Source organism: Solenopsis invicta, chromosome 2 (assembly GCF_016802725.1).
Source record: "Solenopsis invicta isolate M01_SB chromosome 2, UNIL_Sinv_3.0, whole genome shotgun sequence".
Classification (NCBI taxonomy): Eukaryota; Metazoa; Arthropoda; class Insecta; order Hymenoptera; family Formicidae; genus Solenopsis; species Solenopsis invicta.
In genome coordinates this window covers 6,189,266-6,203,690 of record NC_052665.1, presented here as the reverse complement: position 1 = coordinate 6,203,690, position 14,425 = coordinate 6,189,266, and the positions used below count along the sequence as shown (strand labels likewise).

General features: G+C 39.1%; 2 protein-coding genes and 1 non-coding gene across 4 annotated transcripts in view; 1 reads left to right on the top strand and 2 right to left on the bottom strand.

Annotated features, from left to right (window-relative positions):
• LOC105200821 (zwei Ig domain protein zig-8) overlaps nucleotides 1-7,539 on the bottom strand; it is a 308,484-nt gene extending 300,945 nt beyond the window's left edge. Inside the window, exon 1 of the mRNA XM_011168567.3 lies at nucleotides 6,127-7,539. The gene's annotated coding sequence lies outside the window, so the exon portion shown is untranslated. The remainder of the gene's footprint in view (nucleotides 1-6,126) is intronic.
• Nucleotides 7,540-9,696: 2,157 nt separating this feature from the next.
• On the top strand, nucleotides 9,697-12,073 carry LOC105200824. Of its 2 annotated transcripts, XM_011168574.3 has the most exons (3): nucleotides 9,697-9,966; nucleotides 10,829-11,177; nucleotides 11,521-12,073. In XM_011168574.3, the coding sequence occupies exons 1-2, from the start codon at nucleotides 9,904-9,906 to the stop codon at nucleotides 11,174-11,176; spliced, it is 411 nt and encodes a 136-aa protein (XP_011166876.1). In that variant the 5' UTR covers nucleotides 9,697-9,903; the 3' UTR covers nucleotide 11,177; nucleotides 11,521-12,073. The 2 variants fall into 2 exon arrangements, with proteins under 2 accessions (XP_011166876.1, XP_025985963.1); XM_026130178.2 differs by having other exon boundaries at nucleotides 10,829-12,073.
• LOC105200822 lies at nucleotides 11,849-13,526 on the bottom strand. The gene is made up of 2 exons (XR_005574127.1): nucleotides 12,858-13,526; nucleotides 11,849-12,647 (listed from the first exon to the last, which is right to left on the bottom strand). It is a non-coding gene; the product is annotated as an uncharacterized LOC105200822 (transcript).
• Between the last annotated feature and the right edge of the window lie 899 nt (nucleotides 13,527-14,425).

Here is a 14,425-nt window from a genome sequence, read left to right as displayed (position 1 = left end):
GATAATCCCCCACGAACTACATCGGCGCGGTGTGAGGCGCGATTGTCTTGGTGAACGTCTTGCCTTCACCATCGACATCCGGTATCCAGAGCATCGTCATTATCGCTAAAAAGACGGGCATTCCTCACCGCACAATACTCTACGGCGTGTGCTATGTAATAAAGGGATTCCTTCGGCTGACTGGAACGCAGTTGTGGATGTCATTTCTATTTTCAAATTAGTCCTGTTCGTCTCTACGTGATAAGCGATATAGCGAAGGAATGTGAGCCGTCCTAAGTCACGGATGAGAAGGACGATCACGAAATGGACTTCAATTTATTAGACCTTCGCGCTCCGCGCCGCCGCGCCGTTGGAGACGCGACAAAAAGAAAAAAAAAAAAGCTTTTTCGCGTAGAATCTATATTTCATGTAGAATTAATCATCGCTCATCCTATGCACAATAATTAATTATACGAGATCTGTGTGTTGTCTCGAATCGAGTAAAAAATATTTTTTCCGAAAACTATTTTTTGGTAAATCTAGGACGCCCCGTGTGTAATTAATCGTTACACGTATGACAAGCTTCGATCATCTGTGTATAAAATATAGATGCCACGCAAAAACTAGCAAACTACTAATTATTTGCACTTCACCGCCGGAATATTAATCATTAAATTTTTTAGCAGCGGAAAAAAGATCCCCGTGCATGCGTACCTATAATGGAATAATTATTCTAGGCAATAAAACGCCAACGTAATGATAGTAATATTTAACGGAGATATCGATAATCGGCGATAAAACGTCGGTAATAACGTCAAACATCCTTACAATGTGATTAATGAGAATTGTGTTTATATTGTTCACAGACTATCGCATTGTAATTTCATTTCTGAGCAATTAATACGCCGATCGTAACCGATGCGCGTAATGGTCCAACGTTCGTGCAGATTGACAAACGGAGAGCAAATAGAAATAGCGATGCCGATATTTGCGTATAGCCGCGGTGTAAATAACGCGTATCAAAGGATGCGCATATGAGCACATAACGCTGTCGAAGCCCCTGTTTGGACGTGCCAAATTTGACAAGACCTATGATAAATAGGTCAATTGCTTACTTTGTCTAGATACATAAATAATCTTATTTACCGATATAATTTCTCAAGTAAATAGTTAAATCGCGTTCCATAATTAATTAATTAGTATTTATCACACGTTAAAGCGCCGTTCTCGTCTCGGGCACGAAAAGCTTGTCTACTCTTGACAAGTTTTTTTAAAGAAAACTGCCATACACGTTTTCTACGCTTTTACACATCTCTACGCGTTGTACATATTTAATAAATATACATAAATTTTCGCTAAATGTTTATTAGTTTTTACGTCATGTAAGTTTAAAACAAACACATTTTTCAAATTGGCTGAAATGATTTTTCGGAAACTACCGAAGCTATCGACCTCAACTTTTGCGTAATAATGCTAGTTCAGGCGATAAATAGACATGTATTTTGCACATACGCAAAAGTTGAAATCGATAGCTGCAGTAGTTTCTAGAAAATCACGTCGGTCAACTTGAAAAATGTGTTTGTTTTTTAAAATTTAAGTAACAGTAAACTAGTAAACATTTAGCCAAAATTTATAGGTATCTACTAAACGTAAGTCGGTATAAAAGTGTAAAAAAGTATGTGCAGCAATTTTTTTACAAAAGATTCCCAAAAATAGGCGATTTTCACGTTCTAAACTAGAATATACCTCCCCTTAATTTATATTATTGCAAGGTGACATGACAGAAAAGGTCAAAAATAATGGATATCATTCGAATCGACGCTAAATCATAAAGCAGCGTCAATTTCTACAAGACAAACTATCGGCATTTCCGCTCGATGATGGTTGTGTGACGCACTCGCAACAGATTGTGAAGGATAAAATTCTCACTGTACGTTATGGCGGTACGCGAGGAACGTATTAAACAGGAAACAAATCGTAGATGCGCTATAGAATCCGAGTGCCGATATGCCATGGAATCGCGTCGAGCCATACGGGTTTTTTTTTTTATGCATTCTAACGACTGCACGGACATAGCAATCGGTGAATTACGCGAGCTGCAAAATCGCCCTCCCGCCCTCGGGAATGTTCCACGAATCCCTCGATAATTTATCGATTAAGTCGTGCGTGGAATACGAATTCCCGGTGCCTCCAGGCCCATCGCGGATTAAAGCGCGCGATGCATTTGTCAAATTGTCATTACTCATTGTCAAAATATCGCGAGCGACCCGCTCCCAGATAGCGAGTTCTTTTTTTCGGCAAATGTTGCAGAAAATCGGACTCGTTCCCAAAAGAATTCTATTCTCGAAACCCAATGCGCTATCAAAAAATGTTATCTATACAAATTTCTCGCTCAAAACATTTACGTAGCGATGTATTTGTTCTTTTACTAATTATATCTGTATCTTGGTACTGAAAGGGCCAATGTCCTTCTATAAATTCTATAAGTTCTTAACGCTAAATTTGAAATTACATCTCTCTCTTTTTGTTACCTAAATTTTGATAAAACAGCAAAGTGATAAACAACTATTCTCCGTTTACATTCAAAATGTATTTTCAAACTTGTTAAAATCTATAGAAATTATTGCATACATTTTCTTTAACTTAATTTTTACTAATATAACTACATAGTTCATTAATGTATATAACTCAAATTTGGCAATTAGACATTCAAGGTACAGATATATTCATCTTAATGATGATCAGTTAATTGGCAATGTCGGAAGCTACGATGTTTCTTCATTGAGGCAAAGGTCGACAAGTTCCACGGGAAAGTGTATAAATGAAAAAAGAAAGAGCAAAAATGTTGCGAACAATAATGACTTGTCGTGTGGAATCGCGCGTTGAAGGTCCGCACATCCGGCGAACCTCGCACATCTCGGGTGCAATCACCGTGAAGAAGAGGGACGTGCATGGTTAACGACGTGTAAATTTCACTTGACTCTACAAAGTGGCAGGCAGATTTCGTTAAGCGCAAAAGCGTCGACGAATGCCTTCACGTTTAGTGGCACATCAGACGCGAAAATATCGGAGTCATATACGCACTCGTGCGAATTTCGTTACTGCCTTTCTGCGAATTCTTTCTCCTTCAACGATTTCGAGATTGTTTGTAGAACAAATTATGCCTCGAATAAAATAAGCGTTTTTTTCTGATTCAGCCGCTAATCTTTACACACAGTACCCGCGCAACTGTGAACACGTCCGATGTAAAATCCGAGTTAAAAGCTATAGCATGCTCGCCATGGTGCGCATAAAAGAGTCTACTAAGATAACGTTAGTTCGCTTTAACGAGCAATATTCGATGTAAAATGTGAATATAATGAACGTCATTCTGGGATATGCTCGCGAGCCACGTAATTTATTTTAGAGAAACGGAAAAGCTGCACGTCGGAAGCGACTAAAAAAAAATGAAAGAATTAATTGCGTAGCAGTTAAATGCCAAAAATGTTGTAACAAATATATAAAACTGGGAAGAATTGTTATATTATGCGTTTTAATAAAATACGAGCGCAAGATATATCGCGAAGGACGAATTAAATTTTGTCAAGCGAATTGTGTCAACGCGTTTATCAATAACAGACCAGGGATCGAATATGAAAGCATTAATAATTCGAACGTACTTTAATTGCTAATTATCTGCTATGTAATAGCACGTTCATTAATATTTTAATACGTTGATTGCAATAACGCGCGCCCAAAAACCCCTGTTAAAGACGAGCGTGACTGTCATCGCACGGCGGCAGCTACCAATTCATGTAAATTACCGGCGCCGGATAACCGTCGGATTAAGATCGTAGACACGGAACTTACTCCCGACGTACATATTTTGACAAGGGCAGCAAGGGTTAAGACCAAGATTTAGCTCGTCTATGTAGACATAGTCCCGTGGTCGTCAACATAGTCGATATCAGACTGGGGGAGCTTTCTCGAAGAGACTTTCCTGCCCTTTTTATTTGAAGTTAAACACGAAGAAAAATGACCGTTCAAGCGAGATATCGTAATACTAATTTATACAATACCTTCGTTAGGTTTACCGAGACGTTACGAAATCCAGTGAAAAAAGCTCGATGAACAATTTCTCTTTAAAAATCTCTCAAAAATCTTGCAGCATTAATTTTTTAATTAAAATTTTAAACATTTCTCTGTATGCAGATTAATTAATTTCGTATGTTCCTCATTTAGCATAAACTAAAATGACATCAACATTTATTATGTATGATGCGAAAGCAAATAATTCGTAATTTCTACTTTCGAAAATTTACAAAGCCCTTCGACAATATACGAATAAATTGTCAGAATTTTATTTATCGTAAAATAGAATTGTAAAAATGTGAAATGTCAGTTTCACTAAACACTTTTTATCTGAAAATGATGCTAGATATATATGTGTAGTGCAAAAAATATATACGTGAAGTTGAAAAACTGCATTTTTAACTAAATATTGAGAATTGTTCGATAGTGCGAATTTTTTTATTTCCAATATTTTTCGCGTCTCTTTCTCTCCATTTTTTCGAGCGCAGTCGTAATGATTTGAAAATCACCGAATCAATTTGAAGCGCGACTCGAAAATTATTCATCGAGATCGCGCCCTAACGAGCGCACCCAACAAACAATCACCGCGGCAGCGTCGCGGGGAAAGAAGCGATGCAAAATGCGCGGATATCCTTCAACGGGGTGGGAACGGAGAGCGGGTAAAAGACGACTAAAGATAATGTACTCCTGCATACAGATGACGTTATTAAACGGAAATCTGCAGATGGAGCGAAAGCATAAAGCACTGTCTACCGTCGTTGTCTGATTAGGCATGCAACGTTTCCCACTTCTGTACCGCCACCCTCTCCCCCTTGCGAGATACCGAAAGCTTTCTCTCTCTCTCTCTCTCTCTCTCTCTCTCTCTCTCTCTCTCTCTCTCTCTCTCTCTCTCTCTCTCTCTCTCTCTCTCTCTTTCTCGCACTCTCACTCTCACACATGTTCTCATTCTTTCTCGTTACGAACGCGCGGCACGCCGTCGCGCCACTACGTAAATTCCGTAAAACGATAACGGCGATTTTAACACCGCGTACAATGCAGCGATGCGCGGCAATGCAGTTCATTCTCGCGGTAACGAACCCGGGCGAGCGCGCGCTTTTCTCGAATTCCGGCGTCCCGAAAATCCGACCGCGAAAATCTGACCCTCTAACTGCTGCTGCGACGCACATGAAAAATGCTTCTGTCACGTAATCGATAAATAAGATGCAGCTGCGTCATGCAAATTTCCCTATTAATTATATATGCGCTGAGAAAAAAAAATATCCCGCGACAAAAAATTATTTACTCGGTGGGTTCCAATACCTTATTTACTTGTAATCAAGTTAAAAATTTCTTAATTGGAATATTTATGCAAACAAAACGAAAAGATCATTTTTATTCAAATAACTTTCTCGTAATTCTGAAAAATATTTACTATTAGACTATTTTTATATCCAAGATAATTAGATTTTTTTATCTAAGAAAACAATTTATATAAGTTTCATAGTATTATTAGATTATGTGTAAAATCATTATTTAAATATAAAAAAAATTATATACTTATTAAGATGATACGTCTATTTATCTAAAAGTAAATATTTTTACTTAAACAGAACAAACAAATGTATCAAAATATATGATTTCGAGAAAAAATATTTTTTTTTTATTTAAAACAATTTTTCTCAGTGCGTGTATTCAGCGTTCTTTTACTTTTCGTTCTTATTATATCGTGACTAGTCAAAATATATTACGTACAAAATATGAAAGTCAATTAACATACGAGAGAAATATATTTTAAATACATACATAAAATTAACTCCAATGTAAGAGAATTTTTTTACAGCACTGTATATAAATTGGCATTTTTATTTTACGATCAATCCATTGTAATAAAAATTATTTCTAAAGGATAAAAGAGAATTTAGATTTAGAGAATTTGGACATTAATTTAATTAATCAAGAGATCGACAAATAAATTTCAAATATCCATTCAACAATTCTCCATCCAATCAGAATTTTTGAAATTTACTAATTCGACATTTCTAATTTCGACAGTAAATGAACGACCGAATAATTTTTTCACGTAACAAATTTACTCACCGACTGTTTTATTCCGTCAAAGCAATATCATCGTGGTCGTCGTGTCCCGCTACGTACAAAGCCATCCCGTCGAAATACGATCCGTCCCTCCTTCCTTCCTTCCTTCCTTCATTCTTTCCTTCCTTTTCTCGTACGGAGACACAAACTCGCCGGAAATTCGAAGTTCGTCACGAGGTTCGTTCGACACTTTCATCTGACACTTCCGAAACGCGCGCGATTGGCTTTTAGCGAATAACAACGCTAAAACCTGTCACGGTCCCGACGTCGCGACATTTTCTTGCGCACGAGGAACGGCAAGAAGTTCCAAGTCCATTTTAACGGACACGATTTAACAGGCCGATGAGAAACACTTTGATCGCGAAAGCGCGATTAATATCGATCGTGCACGCTAACAGCAGAATGTTCAATCGGCACTTTACCAGGCACTCCCGAATTCCCGGCTTTATTCACACGCGAAACTCACTGTCGGCGATCACCCATTTTTGGTTTTTCGTCACTCCCGATACGCTGTCGCATAATTTAGCGACGTTGCGACGAAGAAATGCGACGCGAAGCGCGCGGTCGGAGATCGAAGAGGTTAAGAGCGGCGCACAAGTCGACAACGATCGTCCGCACACGATGAAGCGACTCATAACAATGCCCGCGTTCGTCCGTATGTATGTACAATGCCACGACTGCCCAACGCTTTACTCGATGCTCCATATTTACCGGCGCGGCGCGACTCACTATCGCACAAAGATATAAACAACGCGGAGCGACGTCGTTACGCTCCGCACCGCCGCGAGGGACAAGGTAAAATGGTGATAACGATGCGCAGCGCGTTATGTGTACCTCGCGAAGGTTAAGGTACGAGTCGACAACGTTCATCTGTACATACACGATGAAGCGATTCGTAACAATGTCCGCGTTCGCCTGTGCGAGGTCACGATCGTTCGATGAGTCACTCGATGTTCACCGGCGCGACTTACTACCGTGCGAAAAACGTAAATAACGCGAGGCTCTGTCGTCTCGCTCCACACCGCCGCGAGAATCGAGGTAAGATGGCGGGGGCGCGCGGCGAGTTACATATGCGGCGCACTTCACGCCGTAAATATCAATCGCGATTCGAGTACAATTACGCGACCGAATGGTGCGTTATCAGTGCCTACCTAAAATGCATATACAGCAATCACCTGAAAGTATTCTAGTCAGTCTGCGCTATCGCATGCGTGAATAAACGACGCGAATGAATAACGCACGAAAGGTACTAAGGACGAGGGTTAAGGTGCGAGTCGACAACGTTCCTCTGTACATACAGGATGAAGCGATTCATAACAATACCCGATGTCCACGTTCGTCTGTACGATGTCACGACTGCCTGACGCTTCATTCGATGCTCCTGATGTTCACCGGCGCGACTTACTACCACGCAAAAAAAGGAAATAACGCGGAGCGACGTCGTCTCGCTCCATACGGCCGCGAGGCTCGAGGTAAGATGACAGGGGCGACGCAACGCGGCGCGGCGCGGCGCGGCGCGAGTTACATATGCAACGCACTTCACACCGCAACTAACAGTCGGATTCGAATATGGTCGCACAACTGCATAATTAATTAGCGCCTAGCCGAAATGCAATCGCAGCAATCGCCTGGCAGCATTTTCTCTCATCAGTACCAATGCGCAATCACGTTTACACGCTATTGCGGTGAATAAATGACGCGAAACCCATTAAAGACGATTTTGACGATAATTATATAGCGAACCGCTAGTGCTCGTTCTATACGATGCGCGAGTGAGAAAACGCGAATCGTAGCAAAAGCCCGCGCTACTCTGACGAAACAGTAACCCGACACTTTATTCAACGATATTCATTTATTCCTGTCGCGCGAAAAATAGTAAAAATAACGCGGGACGATATCACTTTGCTCCAAATTGTCGCGATTGCGAAACTGACAGCACATTAAGAGGTGGCAGCACTGCTATTTTAGAAAAACAATATTGCAACCTAATCTTGGGGAATTTAATAGTTTAATCGAATACATATATAGGTTTATATTTTAATGCTCCAATCAGAGTTTGCAGTTTTGGCAAAATCATTATAATTAATTTTGGATTTACAAATCAAATTAATATTGCTTTCAACGTGTATCACAAATAATATACATAATATATTTGAAATTAAATCTTTATTTTATACATATATCATAAATATACAGCTACACAATATAACTCTCTCTCTTCCCCCCCCCCTCCCTCCCTCCCTCCCTCAGGAGAAAAATGTTTTATATATATTTTATATGTACAGACATATTATATTTTGTATATGTATAATATACAATTCTATATATAAAAATTTTTTTATCTCTGTCTCTCTTTCTCTTTCTTTGTCTCGCACGTTTTACGTTTAATTTATCTCGTTTTTAACGCATTCTTAATTCTGTTTTACAAAACATATTACGTGAATGGTAGAAACAGGTGAAACGACGCGTTATCTCGCTAAAACTTGTATCTTTCATGAAACAAAGTTATTATTATTATTTATTATTATTAGTCTGCCAAAATAGCCGCAGTCATCGTAAAGCCTACGATCATCCTTTACAGAAGCGTGACGTCAAGGATGCATTCGACCGCGAAAAATGTTCGCCCCGGGCATAATGTTGGTATGCAAGCGTGAAAAATTTAGTGGGCCGAGGGTGAGAAACACGCGGGCGTTTGGAAATTTTTCGAGCGACATTCCTCGTCGGGATATGCCGGGATAATAATTTCACCGGTCACGCGCGCATTCACGTACGTTATACATATATATTCCGGGAGCGACTGACAGGGAAGTCTTCCAAGATTAACGATTCCGTAAAATTTTCAGCCAGATTCCGCGCCGAGAACGCTCGATCGGAAGAACGCGACGCAACGCGAGCTCGTATCGAGCGCTCCGTTTTATTTTTCATGTATTTCCGTTTAGCGTTGTGCATCAACGAAATTTGGGTCGCGTGAAGCCGTTAAGTCTAGTAGGTCGATAAAATTTTAATAAATGCTAATCACGCCAGGCTCGGCGTACAAGCCGATACCTGCGAAATTAAATCGTCTACCTCCCATGGAGATCGCTTCATTATGAAACGCGCCACCCTCTTGTGAAAGACGTTTGCCCTTTCATTCCGTTTACACGGAATTAGGAAAAGAGGAGTTGAGAAGAATAGACAAGGGCGGTGTCCTCAACTTTGTCGGTGGTCCAATCTTGGAACATCACTGTCAACCATTCAGTAAAAGTCTTTACTTAGAAGAGTTGTTTTTTCTGCTGCCTTTCTGTGTTCGAAGCTTTTTGAAATAACACGCAGCGAAAACAATCTCTTATGTAAGCTTGTTTAACACTCTAATTTTAATATAATTTTACTTTTAAATTATATAAAAATAATTATAAAAAAAAAATATATATATATTATTGTATATATTATTATATATAATATACAACCTAATAATCGACCAATACGTGTCTGTGATAATAAATGTAAAAATTTTATTTTGGAAATCGCGTATAAAGATTTTATTTAATATCAATTTGTTTTTGTGCTTTGTAAATAAAATAATTTAAAATTACAACGTGTCATAAAATACCACGATGCAATTTTATTTTAAAAGGAATATTAAACCCATATATTTTGTTATCGCGCGCAATTCTATTGATTTTACAGGAAGACTGCTACATCAATCGCGATGCAATTCTACCGGAAACTAATTCGTAACGGCAATTGGAAAGTAAAAGTGATAAGATTGGATATGGCGTGCATTGTTTGCGTGCGGCAGCGATGGCGGTGAACAATCTAAATCCTACATTCGACAGTTATGAAACTGAAACACTGACATGCCCGGTAAGTTGTTCAGGCGAAAACATAAACGCGAGCGAATGTATTATGCCTGCGTAAGAAGCACGATGTTGTTATGTGCGGATGCGCCGCAGGACCGCGATCAACATGCCACAAACATCTGTACCGTGAACGCGGAGATAGACGAACGCCAAAGCCGTAAGGGGGTCGTCAACTATGTACATAATTTCCAACTTCTGACTCTATCCATTCCTGCAACGGACGATCCGGACCGTCCGGAAGCACCCCAAATCTCACCGCGCCCAGCGTGCGGTCAACCCCAGATATATGTTTACCTGACGCGCGAATAGCATTGCACATGGGAATAGTCTCATTTGTATTTGTTTGTATGCTGCCTCATTAATAAAATGGATCGGCGGCAAAACAGAAAATTGCTCGAATCGCGATACGGTGTCGTAAAATCAGAACATGGCTATCGTATAGCTAGAATGAAATACAGGTTGTGACCTTCCGTTATCCAATATGGTATTTAGACAAGAAGAGTAATACTTATAAATAACTAAGTATTAATCTAATATGTAGATACAAGTAGCAATTTGTTCGCTGGTATTAATTTCTCTTCAGTTTCTTAATATTTATAAATCTATTCTTCTCAACTGCTCTTTTCTTAATTCCGCGTAAATGAAAGGGCAAACGTCCTTCTCAATTTAATTCAAATTCATAATCGCTTATTTACGGAGATGTAGAGACGTGTTTTAAATTTGTTTATCGATCACATGTATATACAATCGATCGCGATTTTATCATATACTCGAACGATCGTTCGTTGTCATGACCGAGACAATCTGATTTGGCTTCAACTTGATTTAACCAAAACGTAATTTGGCTTACACCTATTTTTCGGCAGAAAATCGTCAAAATTACTAAATTCCAAATGGGGTGGGGTTTGACAAGGACGCATTGCCAGTGCAACGACAGCTATGGTGCATCGACACAAGTGCAAAAATGCGCTCCATCAAAGCAAGTCCTGCCGGCATGTCCTCCCATCATAACGGCTGCGGTGAAGTCCACTTGTAGAGCAAGACGGATGCTCGTTTCTGTCATCATCCTGATCTTTTTGTTGGCTGCTATATATTGGATATCCTTGCGCCAGCAAGCGAACCCCGGTATACGTCGACCAATGAGAATTCAACCTCAAGCTTCACGAAATACCGCATCGGAGCAAACCGAGGCTATGGAAATGTCTGAAAGATGAGGTAAAATAACTAATAATTCTAAAGCCTTCGAAAAAAACGTGCAGGATAATTCTGTAAAGATGGAAATTTATAACGAGAAAAATGCTTACACCTTGCAATCTTTCAACATGTAATTTTTTCGGCTCGGAATATCTATATATTAAGAAAAAGATAAAAATAAATACTTTATAAGTTTAGCCATAATTATAACCTGAGATACTCTTTAAATGACAATACCAACATGTAACTATTATAAAATTCATCTTGGAATTATCCTGACAGAGGTTTCAAGGAATGAATAAAAAATGTAAATAAATAGAATAGTATTAATAAATAGCAAATAAATTTGAAAATATCTAACTAGATAATCAGCACTGAAGGAACAAAGAAAAAGTAATCCAAAGTAACAATATGGAATATACTTGCATTTCCAAGCAGCCATACTGCATTTCATCGCTGAGCACTGGTACTATATCGTAGTAACAGCTGTGATACAATATGCCGCAGAAAAAACAACCAATCCTGCAAGTCTAATAAGCGATCTAAAAGAATACTAAAACGAAAAAAGCAATAATAAAACTTTCATAACGTCGTGTATATTACAACATCAATTTATCGCTCTTAATGCTAATAACAACTCTTACGAAGTGATTAGTTTTTATTTCTTGGAAATCGTAAGAATCAAACAGTAATTCCATAACGTTAAATTTATTTTTCTATAAATTTTACATGAAGTACCGTGATATTCTACTCTCTGTTATATTGTTGATCACATTACTTGTAAATTAAAAGTACAACACTAAAAATAGACTTGTAAACTTAAATCTATCATATTCACTTTAATGTATGCCAATGTATTCTACTCGTGTATGCCGCTATCACGAATACACATGATAAAGTCGTGATAAGATTTAATACATGGGACAAACATCGCAAAGACTAAAGAATCAAATAAACTGTAACGATGTGAACGACGAGTGATTTTAACCGAAGCTGCCCAAATGGTCGAGCGTATGTAACATCACACCTGCTTCTTTGAGCATTCGATTTTCAATCATGCCATACGCAAATGGCAACTTGGCGATAATATCTCGTTCAAAAAGTTCACGATCCATTTCCGGACACTCGTCTTTCACGGCGTTTAAATAAATCTGCAAAATAGTCCGGCAAAATGCCTCGGCCTTCAGCAGATTATCGTCGTCGGGTAGATTTTGAAGGAGAATGTGACCGAAATCGATCGATGGCGAACAGTACCTCATTGTGCTCCAATCGATCACTTTTACGTCGCTCGGTCTTCCATTCTCGTACCTGAACAATAAATTATTCCGCGTGAAATTACCGTGACAGATGGTCCAAAATTCGTTGAGCTCCAGTTTGGCTGTTAAGTCTCGTTTTTTTCTTATTTTCTCAAAAAGATCTGCCTCGACTGGCATTGCGGAATAAAATAAAGAGTCCAAACATTCAGGCTCATCCAACCGTGCTTCAGATGTTCTACAAGCGACACAAGATTAAATATATGTTATATATATTTCCCACTATATTACTTTTTAATTAATATTAATATGTGATATTTGATAATAACATATTATTATATTAACAATCAGGAATCGTAAACATATTCTCGTGCATAATCTCTATATTTCTAGAATAAAAACATAATTGTTTTTTTAGCATGAAACGTACAAGAAAACCAAAATTTACCTGACATTGTCGGTCTGAACGCTTGTACGAAAGTGTAACCAGTCCTTTGGTACAGACAGTTTCGCATAGAACTCCCTGAAAATGGGAAACCTATGCGCCTTCAGCTTCAATCCCTTGGCGTGAAACGCTGCCAAAGCTTTTATGCACAATTTCAGGTGATCCTCATCCAATTTATCATTTACTTGCGTATAACCACGCGCGGCTAGATCTTCTAACACAATAGCAGGCTGACCATCGTACCCACCCAGGTCGGACAGGTAACACTTAGGGACACCGTCGGTTCCATAGTTGAGCGTCATTTTACTGTAAAACATCTCTTCGTTCAGAAATGGACCAGACGGCGAAGAATCCACATGTGATTAATCCACATGTGATTTAAGCAGCTTAATAATAAGAGGAAAGCTACATGTCAAGCCGGAAAACTTTACGCGCGCCGTCACCCGATGCAGCATGTTCTCGCGATTGGTTTTCCAATCGAAGTGCTCCACGTCGACAGAGTCGAACTCGACGAATTCCCTGGACCCGGGCTCGCAGAAACGCCGATCATGGACCATCTCTGGTATCAATACCGACCTTATGAAGCTGCAATATTTGCATATGCACTCCCTCACCGGCTCTGCCGATTTCATACGAAGATCTGGGTCGGCCATACCGAAAGGGAAAATAATATCGCTGTAATAAAACATGGCAGCAATTAAGGACACCGGTACTGCGAGAACGCGCGCTTAAAGCCGGAAAGTCGAGAATTATGAGGAATTTTTTTTTTTTTTTTTTACGCAAGCTCGCTCGTTCTAATAACGTTGTCGCGACGAGTGCCGCGCGCGTTAATAATGTTTATCGTCACGAAATGCAACGAGTCAGCGGGCGACGAAATAATTAAAAAACATTTTAACCGTGTCGTTAGTCTCGAGAGCGAGTCAAAATGCAACATAGACGTTGACCCAAACGAGCGTTTCTGCCAATAATTAAATAGGTAACATATGCGCGCGCGAGTAGCTTCTATAATTATAAAGATTTTATCCGAAAGAGAGCGATATCATTAAAGACTTTACCAGCAGATTCTAAACTCACTCCCAGCGCGTTCCACTTCAACTAAGTGTACACGAGTTCCATTACACATTCCAAACATAGATCTCCCCTCCACGCATTCTTCATTTATCTGATCAATTCCGACGTAACGGGTTAACTCCAAGACACTGTCCATATCTTTAACGTTTTCCAGAGCCAGTAATTGTAGAAAAATCCAACAGTTTTACGTTCTATATCATCTACAATAAATAAATTATTTATCAATTCATATCAGACACTGTTGCCTATTTAAATTACGTTTCTCATCCGCTTCTTGTAAAGCGCTTAAATGCGTTAAAATTTTGAATGGAAGAGAGAAAAACTCCAAAGTTAAGTTTGAACAGAAACAGTAAATCTAGTCAAGTAAATCTAATAGTGAATTCGAGTTGGACACTCTAGTGCACGCTAATGCACATTAAAGTCGTCACAAAACAACATAGAGATATGTCATTTTTATACTTAGATTAGTGTACAGCAGCTTTAATGTGCGCAGTAGTGAA